The sequence below is a fragment of the Manihot esculenta genome, chromosome 13, assembly GCF_001659605.2.
Source record: "Manihot esculenta cultivar AM560-2 chromosome 13, M.esculenta_v8, whole genome shotgun sequence".
Classification (NCBI taxonomy): Eukaryota; Viridiplantae; Streptophyta; class Magnoliopsida; order Malpighiales; family Euphorbiaceae; genus Manihot; species Manihot esculenta.
Genome location: NC_035173.2, coordinates 11,026,198 through 11,043,797, shown reverse-complemented (window position 1 = coordinate 11,043,797; position 17,600 = coordinate 11,026,198). Strand labels below are relative to the sequence as shown.

The 17,600-nt window shown below is 37.2% G+C and overlaps 1 protein-coding gene across 3 annotated transcripts; it reads right to left on the bottom strand.

Moving 5' to 3' along the window:
• Positions 1-1,219: 1,219 nt before the first annotated feature.
• On the bottom strand, positions 1,220-16,091 carry LOC110630310 (histone-lysine N-methyltransferase ATXR3). 3 transcript variants are annotated; one of them, XM_043949778.1, is made up of 20 exons: positions 15,801-16,091; positions 13,080-15,586; positions 12,803-12,859; positions 10,673-11,863; positions 8,609-8,982; positions 7,994-8,530; positions 7,807-7,907; positions 6,538-7,585; positions 6,362-6,433; positions 5,592-5,702; positions 5,408-5,508; positions 4,462-4,561; positions 4,253-4,348; positions 3,915-4,082; positions 3,679-3,804; positions 3,528-3,581; positions 3,088-3,335; positions 2,890-2,998; positions 2,480-2,782; positions 1,220-1,697 (listed from the first exon to the last, which is right to left on the bottom strand). In XM_043949778.1, the coding sequence occupies exons 2-20, from the start codon at positions 15,460-15,462 to the stop codon at positions 1,521-1,523; spliced, it is 7,356 nt and encodes a 2,451-aa protein (XP_043805713.1). In that variant the 5' UTR covers positions 15,463-15,586; positions 15,801-16,091; the 3' UTR covers positions 1,220-1,520. The 3 variants fall into 3 exon arrangements, 2 of the variants coding, with proteins under 2 accessions (XP_043805713.1, XP_021633431.2); XM_021777739.2 differs by having other exon boundaries at positions 13,080-15,582; XR_006348275.1 differs by lacking the exon at positions 1,220-1,697 and having other exon boundaries at positions 2,484-2,782; positions 3,088-3,393.
• Positions 16,092-17,600: the final 1,509 nt, after the last annotated feature.

Below are 17,600 nucleotides of genomic sequence, written 5' to 3'. Positions count from 1 at the left end.
CAAACAATACAGTCGAGTATAAGTCAGTGATCATGGCACTCAAATCATCAAAGAAATAGGTATATGCAAATCAATTATTTATAATGACTTACAATTAAAGTAGCAAACACATGGACGACTCCAGTATATAGATTCTTGATAGAGGATGAGTTACCAATTGATGACTTAGCAGGCAAACAGGTAATAAGAAAATCTTCTAGATATGTGTTAATAAATAGTTGTTGTACAGGAGATACTCAACCCAACCATAACTGTGTTGTATATCGAAAGAGGATGGCAAGAGCATCCTCAATGATATTCATGAAAGGGACTGTGGAAGCCACGAAGGAGCTCGAACGATTGCCCAATAAGCTTTCAGACAAGGATATTACTAGCCTACAATGATGCAGGACACAAAAGGAGCACAGACCATTGGCATGACCGAGATTACAAATAGGATAATCCTCCAGAGATTGAAGAAAAGGCTTGATAAAGGTAAAGACATCTAACTCAAGGAATTACTTCCTATTCTTTGGTTTTACAGAATAACTCCAAGAACAGCAATAGAGAAAACCTCATTTCCACTAGTATATAGAGTCGAAACGGTAATTCCTGAGAATGTCTAAGTAAGCAACTTTAAGACCCAACAATCTGAGTCATCAGGTATCTTGAAAAGATGCAATTCAATCTCAACTAGATCAAGCATCTAAGGAAACAAACCTCAATCGAATGGTTGTTCAAACCTCAATAGAATGGTTATTTATAGGAACAAGATTCATAGGTCAAATCTTGAGTTTTTATGTCAAGAAATGTATAAAAAATATATATATATATATATATCAATTCGAAACTTTTGATTTTATAGTAGAATTAGCTCAAACTCTGATTAATTTGCATTTTAAAAAAAATAGATTAACTGAATTAAGCTTTCTAATAAACATATAATAATAAAATTAACCATTAAGCTCTCTATAAAAGGTGTAACTTCCAATAGGCATAAGGCTTAAATCTGATAATTAAGATGAATATATTCATTTCAATTTTTCATAATTAAACTTATTACAATTTTTCATAATTCAATTTAAGTATCTCCACTATTTAACTATTTAATTTAAGAAAACAAATTCTTGCACAGATTCGTCTGAATTGAATTCCCCAGATTTTAACCCACAGTTTCGTCCATCCCATTGCGGACCCGTCATAAAAAGCACTGTGGCGAGATTAATTTAGATATCAACAGTTCAGCAAACACAAAGCTCTGGCATTTAGCTTCTTTTCATATTTTTCATTTAAATTAGAGAGCAGGAAAAAATGCTTTACTACCATGTAATGAATTACAAATTACAAAGAGAAATGAGAAAGGAACTGTACATAAGAATGAGAATTGCAGCACAAAGGAATTGGATGTTTTGGAATGATTACCAACTCCCACACAAAAAGGGGTAGCTGTGAACTTAAAATTGAGAAATCATTCCAAAACATAGTACAAAGTGGTTGTTGCCTAACAATATCCTACTGCAGCTTTCCCAAATGCCTTGCCTTCATCTATCCCACACTGCCTGGTATATTGTTGGTCTATGCTTCAACCAGTGGACCAACTCCCTGTCTAAAGGACAATTGCTCAATACAGCATCCAGCATCGGGCTCCCAATAACTTTCGGACAACTCTTGAACGACCATATTTGGTCCTTGGGCCATGGCTTGTGGGGGTACTTTTCCTGTAAATATGACGACACTAGCAGATAAGCAACCATACTAATCACATAACTAAGAAAAATTAGAAAGCTCATCTTAGACACAGCTGAATTTTTCTAAACTCGGACATTCAAAGATACTGGGGAGAGTTCATAGCACACCGTGTAGCCAGGAAAGTACAACACGATTGGGCTAGGTTTGTACAAGTTGCTTGTTAACCAAAGGGTTTCACTGGTGTGTCCTGAACATCATTTTGTTGGTTCTATTTACACTTTGATTGGGAGGAGGTTATTTTGTTGGTTCTATTTACACTCTTATTGGGTTTTTCAAGGTTTAAAAACTTTGATGTGTTTGGGAGAAAGTGAGTTTTTTAAAGTAAGATTGTTTTTGGAGGTTTTTAAAAACCTCTAAGAACCTTCAATTTCAACCCACTAAATTGGTGGATTGAGAAAGTTTTCTCTTAAAAACCTTCAAATACTTTAAAAAATCTTATCTCATTCCCAAACAATAAAAAATTATTAAAGTTTAAAAACCATGAAAACCCTTACCTTATAAAACCATACTTTAAAAAACCTTAAACTCTACACCTCCTATCAAACAGAGTGCTAAGGAAGTTCCAAAAAAACACAAGTTTGGAAACATTCTCCATGATAATTTTCCCAAGTGATCCAAGAAGAGCAAAGAGATTCAACAGTTGTAAAGATGCAGGTGTTGTGCTCTGGCGGTTTCAGCCAAGGCAGGGATGGGATGGGGACAAGAATATCTTCAACAGAAACTACTAAGCAGCAAAACGTATAAGCCTTACCATTCTTTCCAGCAAAAGCTTCACAGTCTTTGGACCATAAATGCGCTGCTGTGATGGCTTCTGAACCTTGGCATAGCAGGAACCAATTTCAGGTAAAGACAAGCAGCCCCTACTTGCCTTAGCCAGACTACAATCTGGTTCAGCATTAGTCTGTATATGCCAATATATCAACTGTCCGAGACAATAATTTTCACCATATGTCTTTCGATATTCATGGATACCTGCTCCCAATTTATCAGCATACTTGGGACCCAAGTCGAGCGGACTAATGTGAACTGGTGGAGAAGTAAAAGTTTTGTACTCCTGCAATTAACCATGAAGTCATTTGAACATACGGTGCTGAAAATAATAGTTTCAAGAAAGATGTTGCAGATAAAAGCTGTTGGAGGACCAGTATCAAAATGACTCACCTGAACTTTGAAGAAACACTTTGTATGAGCATACACATGGATCAAGTCAGCTGCAGCATCATGACGGCATTTGTATGTACACGGAAGAGCTCGGACTTCATCCCTCAACCTGCAGAAGAAGAATTTGATTTCCATGAAATTCACGTTATACTAAAGCATAAACATGATGAACAAAGTGAAGGTATGTACGTTGCTCACCACAACAATGACTTCTGAAGTTCTTTCTGAATGTTATCAGATTCTGATAAATCACGTGCACGAATCTTGGACTTGAGATCATTAAGCATGTCAGCTTCCACATGAGAAGCCATGCACTGAAGAAGCTCCTCAACAAGTGATCCCTCCCCTTTCCAGAGGAAAGAAACAGTTTCCTCAGGACTTAGCCTCACCAATGGAGGTGGAGCTTTCTTTGGGTCACCAAATAAACATCTCATCACATACCTCACCTATGCATAACATCCATGCCAACAACCAGTTAGTGAATTTTCCCTTCATTGAGGATATCTAAAAGAACAAAGCTAATCAGAGATATCAAGAATCAAGATGAATAACCATCAATTCGGAATTTGACTTCAGATGTAGGACTATAGTAGACAGAAAGTATGTGTTACCCATATCAAGTTAAAGATAGGACCAACCTTGTCAAGTGTTACTGCTAAATTTTGAAGCCTCTGGTTATAAACACCTTCAGCCTGCCTCATACAAAAAACAAGATGAGCATACACAAAGTAACAGGAAGCATAGTCCATCACACTTTATGAGGACATCATCATAGGCACAAGCACTTACCTGAACCTCAGCATCACTTCTTTCAACCTCAAGACAAATATCTGAGAAATATTTCCTTTTTTCTTCCAAATTGTGCCTCAGAATTTCCTCAGGAAGCTTTGTTCTCTCCAGATTTATGAACCTCACCTATCATAAGATTGGATGAGTCAAGGTAATGAAATGAACAGAGAATAGTGCAAACATATCTTTCAGAAAGGTTAATCACAAATCTTTAAAATATGGCAGCATAGACACACCAGACGAGCAGAATATGCGACCACCCAATCAGGCAACCCACCAAGCAAACAACTCCCCAAACCAGCCCTCCCCAAATCAAGATAATCTTCTTCAGATACAGAATTTAGTTCACAAGCTTCAAGCATCAAATGATGTCGATCCAGCATGGCATGCCACTCCTTCAGCACCTGAAAAAAGTCGTATATGGTTAGCAAAAATAAAATTACTTTGAAAATTTAAGGCAGAAAGTGCTATTGATATATAACTAGCCGCACCCTGCACATAAAATATAAAGGTTTAACTGCTAGGAAAAGAAAGGGATAACAACAGCAAAGAAAATTCTCTTGTAATCTTGTACCTTTTGGAAAGCCCCTTCACCTGTCAGATTTAAGTAGCTGCCCCGACAAACTTGGCTACCACACAAACAAACAGATGCTTCATATTCTTCCTTACTCTGCAATTTGAGGAGCAATCATCAATTGCAAGACAAGGAATTGGAAATATATATATGTGTGTGTGTGCGTGCATGTGTATTGTAAACAAGACTGACAGGCAAAAGACATGCACCTCTGTCACAGAATTGTAATCAAATGTGATTTCTTCGCCATATTGAATTTCCCGTACAGTGTAAATTCCAATCTGGTATTGACCATCTACAGCAGTAACTCTGCGTTCAAGAAATTTAACATGATGAATTACCAAAACCTTGCAAACATTGAACTCTACTAGAAGCTCAGATGTGTTTGCCACTAATTGCCATTAGTCAAGAGGTCTTCAAAAAGAAAATACTTCATTCAAACCAAAAAATTTTAGAAAAAGATGCAGGATTCGTAAGCTTAAGAAACAATAATTTGAAGTAAAAACATATGACATTAAAATAGACAGAAATTTCATTAAATGCCAGACCTTCCTGAAAAACTAAATTCATTCAAAAAGATGTAATCTGATATCCTAATCCAGACAGGTTCACCAAGAAACAATAATCTGAAGCAGAAACATATGATAGAAATAAAATTTGATGCCAGACCTTCATGAAAAGCTGAATTCATTCAGAAAGAAGCAATCTTACATCATAATACAGACAGGTGGTGACTCCAAACACCAAACAAACATGACAAAAATTGTTCAGACCAAGGAGTCAATGACGAACAACAAATCAGGCTTACATTAATTAATTACAAAAGGAGACAGGATTCAGGGGAACAGAATTGAGACAAACAAAAAGAACAAGAGCAAAACATAAGTCTTCTAACTTATAGAAATATGCTACATGACACCGTCTAAAAAGGTCATTAATTCATGCAACAAATAACAAATTGTTAGTTGTTGCAAGTTTCCAGCAGTAAAAGCTGATAAAATTATCTAAGTCCTGCGAAGTAACATCATCCATAGCTCCATTATATTTCCAATTTCTATCTAGCTCCATGCATTTGAAGGTACAAAAGGCAATAGGCAAAGTCTAACACTGATTTACAAATTGCTTTTATGCACTACATAAAAGATTAAAACTCACTTTGCTTCACAGTTAGGTCTGCATGAGTGACAAATTCGACTGGCATAGTTTGCCTTGTGCATGGCATCGACAACCACCAAATCATAGCCATCAGCATCACCCTGTCAGATAACAACAAATAAGGTCAAAATGTAAAGAAACAAAGTGAAAAACATATAGCAAAGTTAGTTTAGATGTAAAGAACCTTAGGCCTCTCAAGATTAATGTTGTAAAATTCTGGAGCAGGATCTTTATTATCTTTCTGTAAAGATCGGATGCCATCTTGCTTCTCAAACCATTTCCAAGCAGGATAAACCTATCAAAGTTAATTTTGAAGTGGAAAAAGGAGAACAAGAAGATTCAGCACCTTAAGAGTTAAGACTTGAGAACTTATAACAAGAAACCAGCAACAAATGTAAGCAAATAAAGTAAATAAAGAATGGTTATCACCTAACAAAATACAAATCCTTGCCAATAGACAATAGATAATAATAGTATATTTTAATACCAGCACCAGATATTCTAATTGAAAGTTAATACTTTCCATACAAATTTCATACCAAAATTTAGCAAGTTAAAATAAAAACCACTTCTGAATAATGTTCCAGGTTAAAACTTCACTATGCTGATTCACTTGAAATTGCAGGATCAAGAGATCATGAATACTTTGACTGCTTACTTCATCAAATATCACATATGGTCTTATCTGAAATATGGTGACAATTATCGGGCTTCACATAACATGTAGATATTTGCACAACAAATTCTCGTTTGTGCTTGTTTTCCATTTTCTTTTTACATTTATGTTTTACATGAGGGTTGGAGATGGGGTCTAAAAAGCAACTAAGACAAGACACCACACACTTACTTCCCTAATCAGACAGGAAATAGACTGAAATTCTGAACGTATGACAAAAATATAAATTTTATAAAACACTCTTAATAAGTAATTCCTTGACTGCTTTGCGTCCATACCTCTCCCAAAAACTCCACAACAAAATCATCTTCTCCAAAACCACCTTGTTTGTTGCAAACAACACCAAGCCCCTAAAAATAAAAGATGGAGAAGGAAATAAAATCAGAATAATGAACAAGGAATGGGTCAAAGAAACAGTAGTAAACCCATGCAATATGTGGATGATGCTCAATACCTTCCTGTATGCAACATAATTATCATCAGGACGGCTAGCTATGGCCTTAAGGATGCCATGACACATCTTCATTGTTCGCACATCACATTCCTCCTCGGCAGCTTTTTCAATGTCTTCTATAACAGGCAGCAAAGGATACATCATTGGAGTGTTACCAGAGCCGGTAAAGTTTCTGACTTGCTTATTCAGAGTTTGAAGGAGCATATCTTCAATAAACGAATGCTTCTCGGACAAAGGCCAATCTAATTCCTCAGGCATCGAATCAAGTAAAAGATTATGGGTATAGGGATCTATTCCATAAACTTCCTGTTCTATAACTTCATCACCAAGCTGTTTTCGAGGTTTGTAGTCCTTGACTTCAGGAAGCTCCATATCCAATTCCTCAGTGCCATTTTTCTGTGCATCAAGCTTCTCAGCAAAATCATCAGGCAAAGAAACACACATCTTTCTTTGAACATCCTCCTCATCTGCTACAATAACATATTGATCTATAACTTCATATTTTCTAGTGACAGGAGGAACCAGACTTGCTTTTGTCATACGAGCACCCCATTCACGATCATCTGTTATGGAATCTAAACCCTCATCTCCCATAAAGAATCCCTCCCCTATGGACTCCATACTTCGAGCTTCTGACCGGAAATCCAAGTCGCTTCCTGTATATGAGGCAGTGCTTTCACTATCACTCCGCCCATCTTCGGAGGACTTGTCAAAATCATCAGAAGTTTCGCTTCCTGAATCAATAGATTTTCTGTTCAATTTGGATAAGCGTCTTCTGATTTCCCGATCAGATGCATATTCTCCATAATAACAACTACCATTTGCATAGCCAGTGCCATTACTCCTAATAGTGTTCTTCTTTTCCATGATTAACTTCTTCTTATATTTCATGGGAGTATAACCTAGCCCTGCAGACAAATCATCTTTCCATGATTTCATCAGCTGATCTCTTTCATAAGAAAACTTAGAACTATCTTCCAAACGTGAGGCGAGTTTGAGAAATAATGTAATGATATGATTCATGTCTCCAGCACCCCGATTCTTGGCTCTGCATACAAAAAGCATATACAAGTAATAATTAGAACAAAGTGAATGTCTCAGCAAATAATAATAAATGAGAAAGTAAAGCAAGCACAAGATACAACACATATTATGAAGAAAGAAAGACTTTGTCCATAATGGTGTAGTTTTTTCCCTATTCTATTTTGGTCCTACAATACACTGGCAACAATCTCTGTTTCCATCTCTGTGTGTATGTAAAAGACTCACTTAATTGCATCTCTGCACATCCGACTGATGTCCTCCTTGACAGACCTTAAACCATGACCAATATAATAACCATTTTTCATACGATCTTCAATTTCTGCCACCTGAATAAGGAATAGAGAACAGTAATAAGAACTTGAGAAATTACATAGCACTAGATATTTCCATAAAATTAAATCATTAACTGTACCTTGGGCACAAAAAACTCAAAGGTATTCTCCTTCATGATGTCCTTCAAACCTGAAGCAAGAAATCCCTCCATCCTCCTATAGCCACTTTCAGATTTTTTCATGGCCCACCGCCTTATACGGGCATCCCTAGATAGAATAGATGATGACTTTCTAGCATCAAACAACTTCGAGCGCTTATACAAACTCCGTCGGAATAATTGATTTGCTGAGTCCCTCTTATTCACACTGTTAAAATACTCTTTTAGCTCACCAAAATCATCTGCATCACTACAAAATGTAGGAGTCTCACTGATCTGTTTAAGACTCCTTATTTTAGAATATGAATCCTCAGAGACATCAATACCACGTGAACCACGAGTCCTGATCCAGCTCAAATCAGGAAATTTAAGGGGCAACTCCTTGAGCTGGCTGCAACCTCTAATATCTACAGAAGATAAACAAGGGAAAGTGCGAAGAATATCTTCAACCAATCCCGAAGTAATATTTGTGCAACCCAACAGCACCATTGAATTTATCCTTTCTTTGTTATAACCATTCTGCAACAAATAGCAAAGTAACTCAAAGAATTAAAATCCAGGACATAGCATCCCAAGCAAAACATACAAGATACTTACCATGATATTCCACATGATCAAGTCACTGCAATTAGGACCTAAATGTGAGAGATCAACTTGTCTTGAGATGTCCTTGTAAAAGCTGGCAGCAGCTCTCCAGTGCTTACAAGTCAAAGAAGCAAAGACAAGAGATTTCATGTCAGATCTCAGAAAATGAAAGACTCGTGCCAGCATATGACCATCTAATAAACCCCAGCTTCCCAACTCAGTCTCTGAGGGTGCACTACTTTCTCCGTTGAAAGTAGCATCACCACACAATTCCTCAAAACTAGCATCATCCCTTTGAATGGTCTGCAAGTCTTCATCCATGTCATAGTCATAATCACTTCCATCAAGCTGCAGCCTAGCTCTTTTGCCAGCACGTGCATCAATTTCTACAATTAACCAGAGTACCAAGAAAGATAAATTATGAATAGAGTGTGCAAGTAAAAGAAAGTATATATACATAAGAAATCAGAAAAGGAAGTAAAAAAGAGCATGAAGCTAGGCAATAAGCAAAGATATGACCACAATGAGATCCTATACATAGCCTTCTGAAAGCAGCAGGAGGAAAACATGCACATGTATAAATGTACATAAGCCTTGTAAATGCAATCATACTCTGATACACATGCAAGTATACAAGGGAAGAAGAGAGAGGAAGAAAGGAGAAAAAAACATAATCCTTAACAACAACTAAATGCATCTAGAGCTTTTGTTAAAGCCAAGGAGAGCTACCAATTGAAAGCAAGGAAATAATAATCATAAAAACTCATTTTACAACATAATACATAAAAGCTACAAACAGCCTTGGAGGAGGGGGATGGATTTGAAGGCCTTTCCAGCCAGCACATGCTCCACCATAACCTCTGATCTAAATGCAAGTAAGGAGTCTAACAAACTTTCACCGCTTGGTAATGAAAGAAATGAGAGAAATGAAAATGCAAACAATTATTTTGTCGACAATAAATTATAAAAGGAAAAAGGTGCAATAAGCCCCTCATATTTTATCAATGTTCATATAACAACAATTTGATCTTTCTAGCCAAATAAAATCCTAAACTTTGTAGTAAAGTCTAAATAATTCCCACCTAATAAAAAATATTACTTTTATAATATATTTTTACTAGAAAAATTTTTTAATAATAAAATTTTATTTTTATAATTTTTAAATATCAAAAAATTATCTACTATTTTCTTCTTGAATTTTTGTATTTTAATTTTTTTATTTAAAAATAGTAAATAGTTTTTTTTTTATAAAATTGTAAATAGTTTTAATATTTACAAATACAAAACAAATATATTTTATTATTAAAAAAATAATATCTTATTAGGTCATGACTTGTTTGAATTTAAAGATAAAGTTTCTGGTTTTATTTAACCAAAAAGATTAAATTAGGCTTATTGAGACTCGGTGAAAAGTTCACAGGCTGATTTGAACTCTTTGCCGCTTACAAAATGGTCCTTAAGACTTTCACGTGCAAAATTGTGGTGGGGGGAAATGGAAATATCATCTATTTTCACCCCTCCAAACTTAAGAGGAAAAATATTAGAGGCCCAAGGGCAGAATCTTTCATTCATTTTCCATCCCCTTCTTGCTTCCCTTTCCAGAAAAAGGAAAGTAGGAACCTTCTCAAAACTTTCCATCCTTCCAAAAATAATGTAAAAGCAAAATGAACAAACTATAACATATATGGTCTGCCCTGAAAAGAGAACATATTATATATATATAGATAATCTTTTCATATCTCAGAAAATCTGGAAGTTGTGAAATTGGTGCCTATTGGATAGGTTCATACTTGGTCCACATTATACTCGGGATTCGTTTCAGCGTTTCACACTCATCCAAAAAGAAGGGGTACATAGGCATGCCCAAAAAAAAGGTAATAAATAATGAAAGGGTAGGAGTAGGACCAAGTGAACCTTCACATAGGCATTATTTTATTTGAATACTTAGTCAGTTGCTTGTCCCACAGCAATGCACTAGTAAGATGTTAAAAGGTTTATTATTTTGTACTTCATACGTGAAATTACAATTACACTCATAATTTCGGAAAGGCCAGTTTTTCATGAACTTATGCATACCTGATTTTCGGTATATATGGTTATCAGTCTCCTTCTTAGGCTGTTTAGCATTGATCCATGGATCCAAAACGTCATTTATGGCAGCAGCAAAGTCCCGGCTCTTGTAAGATTTCATTACCAATTCATGTAGCTTCCCACGTGTATAACCAATAAACTGTGGGTGCAGGCTATGAAACGAAATGGAATTTGAGTTGCTTTCATTAGTGGCAGCACTCTGCAATTGTAAAAGACTTGCTGAAGAATCACCGCATACTGCAAGATTCTCCTTTTGAAGTTTAACAGTGGATTCAGAAGTCTCTGTGGCAGGGGTAATTGGAACCCACACTCTATCAAATTTCCTAAAAGCACTGCTACATTTTTGGATAGAACCTTGATCTGCCAAGACCTGAAGCTCTAAAAATGATGATGGCCCTCGTTCATGCCCAGAACCATCAAAGTAGTACCACTCGCCCAAATGTAACTGTAAGTCATCCACCGTGCAAAGACGATCTTTAGGAATGTTAATGGATGAAATTGACTTCCAAGAACCATGAGAGTCTTGATCAGTTTTGGAATGAAAATCGCCTTCTGCTGTCAATCTTTTCCCATCATTAGCAGCAGAATATGCCCGAGCAGACCTCAAAGGGTACCTGTCCTTCCCTCGAACTTTTGTGCGAGGCTCTGAAACAAATGAACCATGGTCCTTGACAACACATGCATTTATCCTGACCACTGGTAGCATAGTTCCTTTCACTCCCCTAACAACAGGAATGGGAGGCTTAGCAACAGTTAGTCTGCTGACACCACCACATTCATTCCTCTCATCTGGGCAGGAGAAAGCCCAAGGAGGCAGGTCAAGTCTTCTGCTTTGAGAAGGATAATAAAGATCATCTTTTCTATGCCATCTAGGGTCCTCAGACCCTGATTTTGCCATTTGGCATAATGGAAAGCCATCATTGAGAACAAGTTTCCTTCTGGAAAATCTATCTTGGACAGTGTCATCATTCCTCTTCCAGTCTCCACCCTTGCATGACCATCGGCCAGAAAACCAATCAGCCGCGTCAACTAAACAGACAGAGCCTTGGTCTTTTTCAGAAATCGCACTAGATCTCATTTCAACAGCATCTTTAGCTTTCATTTCAGAGTATCCCGATAATTCATCATTATCTTCACCATGTTGTTCTGATATACAAGCTTGATTCCAAGTGAAACCTGTGCACACAAGAATAGACACTTGTCAGTAGTCATGAATTAAGTATCTTGTGATTCACGTGTGACTACTAGAGGAGAAAAAAAAGAAAGTAATGTTCTATGTTATATTATGTACAAAATGTTCTTCAATCAATCTTATTAGATCAAAACATTGTCCAACGAAGATTTTGACTGAATAGCATAGTACAACTGCATTGCCCTCATTTTGGCCTTCTGCCAACTTTGAATCGCTAGCATTCTAATAAATTCGCAAGAGAGTGTAGCATTTAAGAAGGTAACTCAAGAGATGTCAAGAGATCATACAGATTGAAGAAATAAATAAAAAAATGGCACAAGAAACCACCTGAGGTCTTGTCCAGACCAAGTAAGTGAAAACTTCATAACAAGGCCAAAACAGCCAAACATCCTAACTTGCATATTTTATTGTATTAAATTTTCAGTTCCAATATTGACAAAACGCTGAATGCCACTTTACAGCCCAGAAAATTAATACACCATCTCAACGACTCTGAAACAGCACAACATATAAAACTTGAATATCATTTGACTACAGGACCAAAAACTGAATCCTTAATTGACTAAGGGTCTGTTTAGCATTGTTGTAGTACCTACTATTGAGAAAAGCACTTTATTAAAACATACTATTTAGAAAATATTAAAAAATAATTTTAAATTATTTTTGACAAAATTTAGTCATAAGAACACCAAAATAACAGATCAGCTTTTCCCAAACTGCTTTTTTCAACAGCATCTAAAATGGTGCTTTCAAAAAAGCACTTCTTTGGGCCCCAAACTCAATGCCTAACACCCTAAATACACATCCCCAAAATTGCGAAAAAAGGAAATGTTAACTCAGCAAAAATTCCTTAAAAAAATGTCAACAGAGAATCAACAAGAAGTCAATCCAAGGAAAGAATGAGAAAAATATAAACATTTTACCTTCTGATTTTTCCCATTTCTCCCATGGTGCATGCTCAAATGTCATTTGCAGAACTTCTGCAAAGATGATAATAATCCAAAAATAGGAAAAACAGTATAAGAAATCTCCCCCAGATAATAAACACACTCACACACACACACTCACACACTCACACACACACACACACACACACACTCACTCACTCACTCACTCACACACATGGTTATATCAACAATAACACAGGAACATTATTTAATAATATGGGAGAATACAAAGAAACATAAGAGATCAAAATACCTCCGATAGTCTCCAGTTCTCTGCCAGGAACAACAGTAAAACCACCCAACAGAGCTCCGACCCTTTCATCAATGTTGAGATCTTCCAAGGATTCAGACAGACAAGAACTGTCGCTGATGCTGACCAGAGATTGTCGCAAAGTTACTGGCACTTCCTCACCACTCTGAATACCTGATTTTCCTATACCTCCAGTATCTGCCAATAGATTACCAGGTGCCTCTGGGGGGCTCACTAGCTGAGTAATAGTGTCTGATGTAATTGATGGGAAATTTGCAGTCACCAATGGTGAAACTGCATTTTCAATGGTTACCCACCTGTCACTATCCACATGCTTGATCAAGTGATCCGACACAAGAACTCCCTCATCCACGAGGGTCTTAAGGTCGCATAATTTTGAAGGCCCACATTCCATGCCAAAATAGTCAAGGTAAAACCATTTTCCCGTGGAGGAATCAGTCATAACAGGGACATGAGGTGGTGTGTCACATATATCCATATCTTCTTCCATAGATAGTAGCTCTTCAGGAGGAGGCCCATCAACACGAGGAGACTCTTCCTTATTCATGGTTGGACTCTGGGACTGCTCTTCTTTGTGAGACTCAGAATTTTCTTTTTTTTCTTCCAATACATTATTATCATGCACTTCATTCTTATCTTGAGATTCTTTGGCTGCCAATTTTGAATCCCTTGCAACAGAGTCCCTCTGGCCAAGCTTATCCTCATGACCTTTATTAACAAACTGAGAGTTCCGTTTCTCACTTGCTCCACCACCTTTACGAATTGCCTCTCTGTGATTACTGGGTCTAGCTCGATCATGTGGGGAGCGCTCCACAAAGTTTGGAGTTCGATCCCTGCGATCATGATACTGGTCCTGGGAGGACCTCTCTGAATGAGTAGGACTTCTCCTATAATCATGATGACGGCTTCTTTCATATGGGGATTTATCACGTCCATATGGAGACCTCTCTCGTCCATATGGTGATTTCTCACGTCCATAAGGTGATCTCTCACGTCCATAAGGTGATCTCTCACGCCGATAGGGGGATCTCTCGCGACGCACTGGACTCCTATCCCTGTAATCATAGTACCTGACTCTATCACGTGGGGACCGCTCAGAAAAAACTGGACTGCGTCCATGCCTATCATAAACTACTTTGGAAGATAAAGTGGGTTCATGATGCCTGGAGGGATATTTTTCCAATGAAGATATTCTCGAAGAAGAAGAAGAGGAAGAGTTTCTATAGAACCTTTCCAAAGAGTGACGTGAATAGTGATCTGAGTGAGCAGTGCGAGCACAATCCTCAGAAAGTCTCCTGCTTTTGGAGCAGGCATAGTCCCCATAATCCCCATAATGTTTGCGCTCATTGCTTTCAGACTCAGTGCCATATCGCTTCAACCTGTTACCAGAAGTGTACTCTTTTCCATGATTCTTGCCATTGCTGTATTCACCCTTATAAGAACCTTCTTCATCCACAATCTTTGAACTGATTCTTATATTCCTTTCCAGACCACCCTCCCACCTAAAAGTATTTTTACTATGCTGATTACTACCACTCCTACTTAATTCTTTCCTTCTATAAATGTCTTCACTGGAATACTTTCCAGAAGGTGGGGTACGCTCTTTGCTGTTGTCGTACCTGCCACGGGATGATTTATTGTAACTGTAGTCATCTTTATTAGGCCATCTATCTGGAATGAATTCTCCTTTCTCGATGTCTTCTCTGCCAAATTCCCCTTTTCGCCATCTACCTGTACCTGAAACAACCTCACCCTTCTCCACATCCACTTTTCTCCATTTCTCAACGACAATCTCTCCCTTCTCAATTTCATTTCTCCTTGCCTTTTCTGATGGAACAAACTCTCCGTTCTCAACTTCTGCTTTTGGTGGCCACTTCAAAGTTCCCAATTCACCCTCTTCAACTTCTTCTTTAGTATTCTGCACCTTGTTATCAACAGAACTTGAACCATTGTCAGCCTCCTTGCTAATCTTTGCCTCCTTCTCTTTGCTACTCTTTGCAACCGTCTCCTTGGTAATCTTTGCTTCTTTCTCCTTACTACTCTTTGCTTCCTTCTCCTTGCTAACCTTTGCTGCTTTCTCTGATCCCAATTCACTCTTCTCGGCTACTGTTTTCTTCACTGTAACAATCTTTTTGACCTTAATTACCTTCTTCAAAACTTTTTTGGGCTTTGAGTTGAAATTACTGGTGGTACCGTTGCCATTGCTGTTGTTATTACTGCTATTGTTGGTGGTAGCGGTCGTAGTAGCGGTGGTGTTGCCAGTTTTGCCTCCACTGCAAAGGGTTGTCGTATTGTCTTGAATTGGAAACCTCTCCATGATACTATTATGCTGCAAAGGCATGCAAGCGACACCTCCATCGCCCATGGAAATCCCTCTCTGCAACCAAATTACTCGAAACCCTAGTTCTCCCCTCGCCCGGGGCTATGGATGCTCATAATGCGAAATTCGCTTCCACTTTCTCAACCTTTGCTCCAATTCAAAACCCTAACTTCGAAAAATCAAAGAAACAGAAGAAGAAATCAACAAAAAACCAATGTAGGGTTTCATTAAGACATACAAGTACACGTATGCACATTAAACCAAAAGAAAATAAAAAGAAAGCAAAGAACGTTAATTGGATAAGCTTGAAACCCTAGGGTTTCTATCCAAAAGAGAAAGAGAAGGAGAAATAGAAAAACAGATAGAAAGTGAGGGAAAATTACCAGGAAAAATTAACGAGCTGAAATGATAGATCGGCGAGGAAAACCTTGAGAGCTGAGAATTCGAAAAGAGAAATTCGCAAAACTCAGATCGATAGAGAAGGAATAAAAAAAAGAAAAACAGCTGAAAGAGAAATCTATCTTTTTTTCTCTCTCCGTTTTTTATCTTCCCTTAAATATTTTCTTTAGCTAAATCTTTGTATTTCTCTCGCTCGTGTTATGTTGTTCTTGGTCTGAAAGACGAAACCTTCGTGTTATTTTTTCTTTTTTCCTTTATTTTTTTCTAGTTTTCGTTTTTTTACTTTTGTAGCGTGTATATATTAATTGATCGGCCCAGAGATTCAGAAGTTACAAAATTGCCCCTGGAGGCGTGGCTCCCATTCAGTATCTCGATTCGTAGGTAAACATGTAGAGATACGATTTGGTCATTGACTGTACTCTCATCGCCTCGATGGCTCAACCAGTCATTGACCTGGCTTAGGGTGGGTCCAGCCACGCTAGTCCTGTCCATGCTGGTTAATTTTGGGCGTCGATTGGTCCTGGATTCCAAACTTACAGTTTTTTCCTTTTAAATTTAGCAAGCTGTTTGGATACGTGGATAATATGAAGCAGAGAAAATAATTGTGAAGAAAAATGAGAGATTTTTATTTTTTATTTAGAAAAGAAAGAAAATTAATTCTTCAAATATTTTTCTTTAATTTAGAGAGAAAATAAAAGGATATATACTTTTATTTTGAAATTATATATACACTTTTTTAGGTACATACTTTTATATAAAAAAATAAAAACTAAAAAAAAATAATAAATTTATAAAAATTGATGCTATATAAGATTGTCTATAAAAAAGACAGTTAATTGTCACTATAAAATAGGACCGTGTGTCAAAAATTTAATAAATTCGCATGTACTCTCGCTTGTAGAAAAGGGGCACTTCAGGACAGGTCAGCTTCAGGTTGGACATACTCGCCTTCTCAAGGCTCAATAAGTTACCGTTAACAGTTAGAATTCAGCAGATCCCCTTTACATCTGCGATCATTGAATTCCTGACCAATTAGTCGGTGAAGATTCCTTATGAATGAGCCAATCACATCATTGCCGGATTACTAAGAAATGATATATTTATCTTCATTTTCTTACAATATAAAAGGTGAATGATCACAGAGGTAAAAATATATTGTTCTCTCACACAACTACTTTTGAGTTCTAAACATTATACTCGTCTTTCTTCACCTTACTGACTTGAGCATCGGAGTGGCTACCGTAGGCATCCACCACCTTACGTTCTCTTTCTCGCAGTTTAGCCAATCACAGCTCAGCTCCATTTCGGCCACGTCATTAATTTGGTTTCAGCAACATTATTTGGTTCCGCTGCCGGGAGATCCATTAAATTCTCTCTATTCATTTGGATTAAAACCGGTCTCTTATCTCTTTTCTTTTAAAAAAAAAAACTCTCTTTTATATTTATAAATGGCCGACAATTCACGAGCTGCAGCTAAGATTGCTACTAAAAAGATGCTATCATTTTTTTCACTCTTGATAGTGGACAAAATACATCATCTATGGTCAACAAGACAGATTTCAACAATTTGAGCATCAAGCAAATGCTTCAGTACGTCAGAAGATTGTAGGTTATTTTCGAGTAATATAAAGCTCGAGAAGAGGCATCACTCATGGTTACGAGGGGAGGGAGAAAGTTTCTGTAGATTAAGCAAATGCTCCAGTACGTCAAAAGATTACAGGTTATTTTCGAGCAATATAAAGCTCGAGAAGAGGCATCACTCATGGTTATGAGGGGAGGGAGAA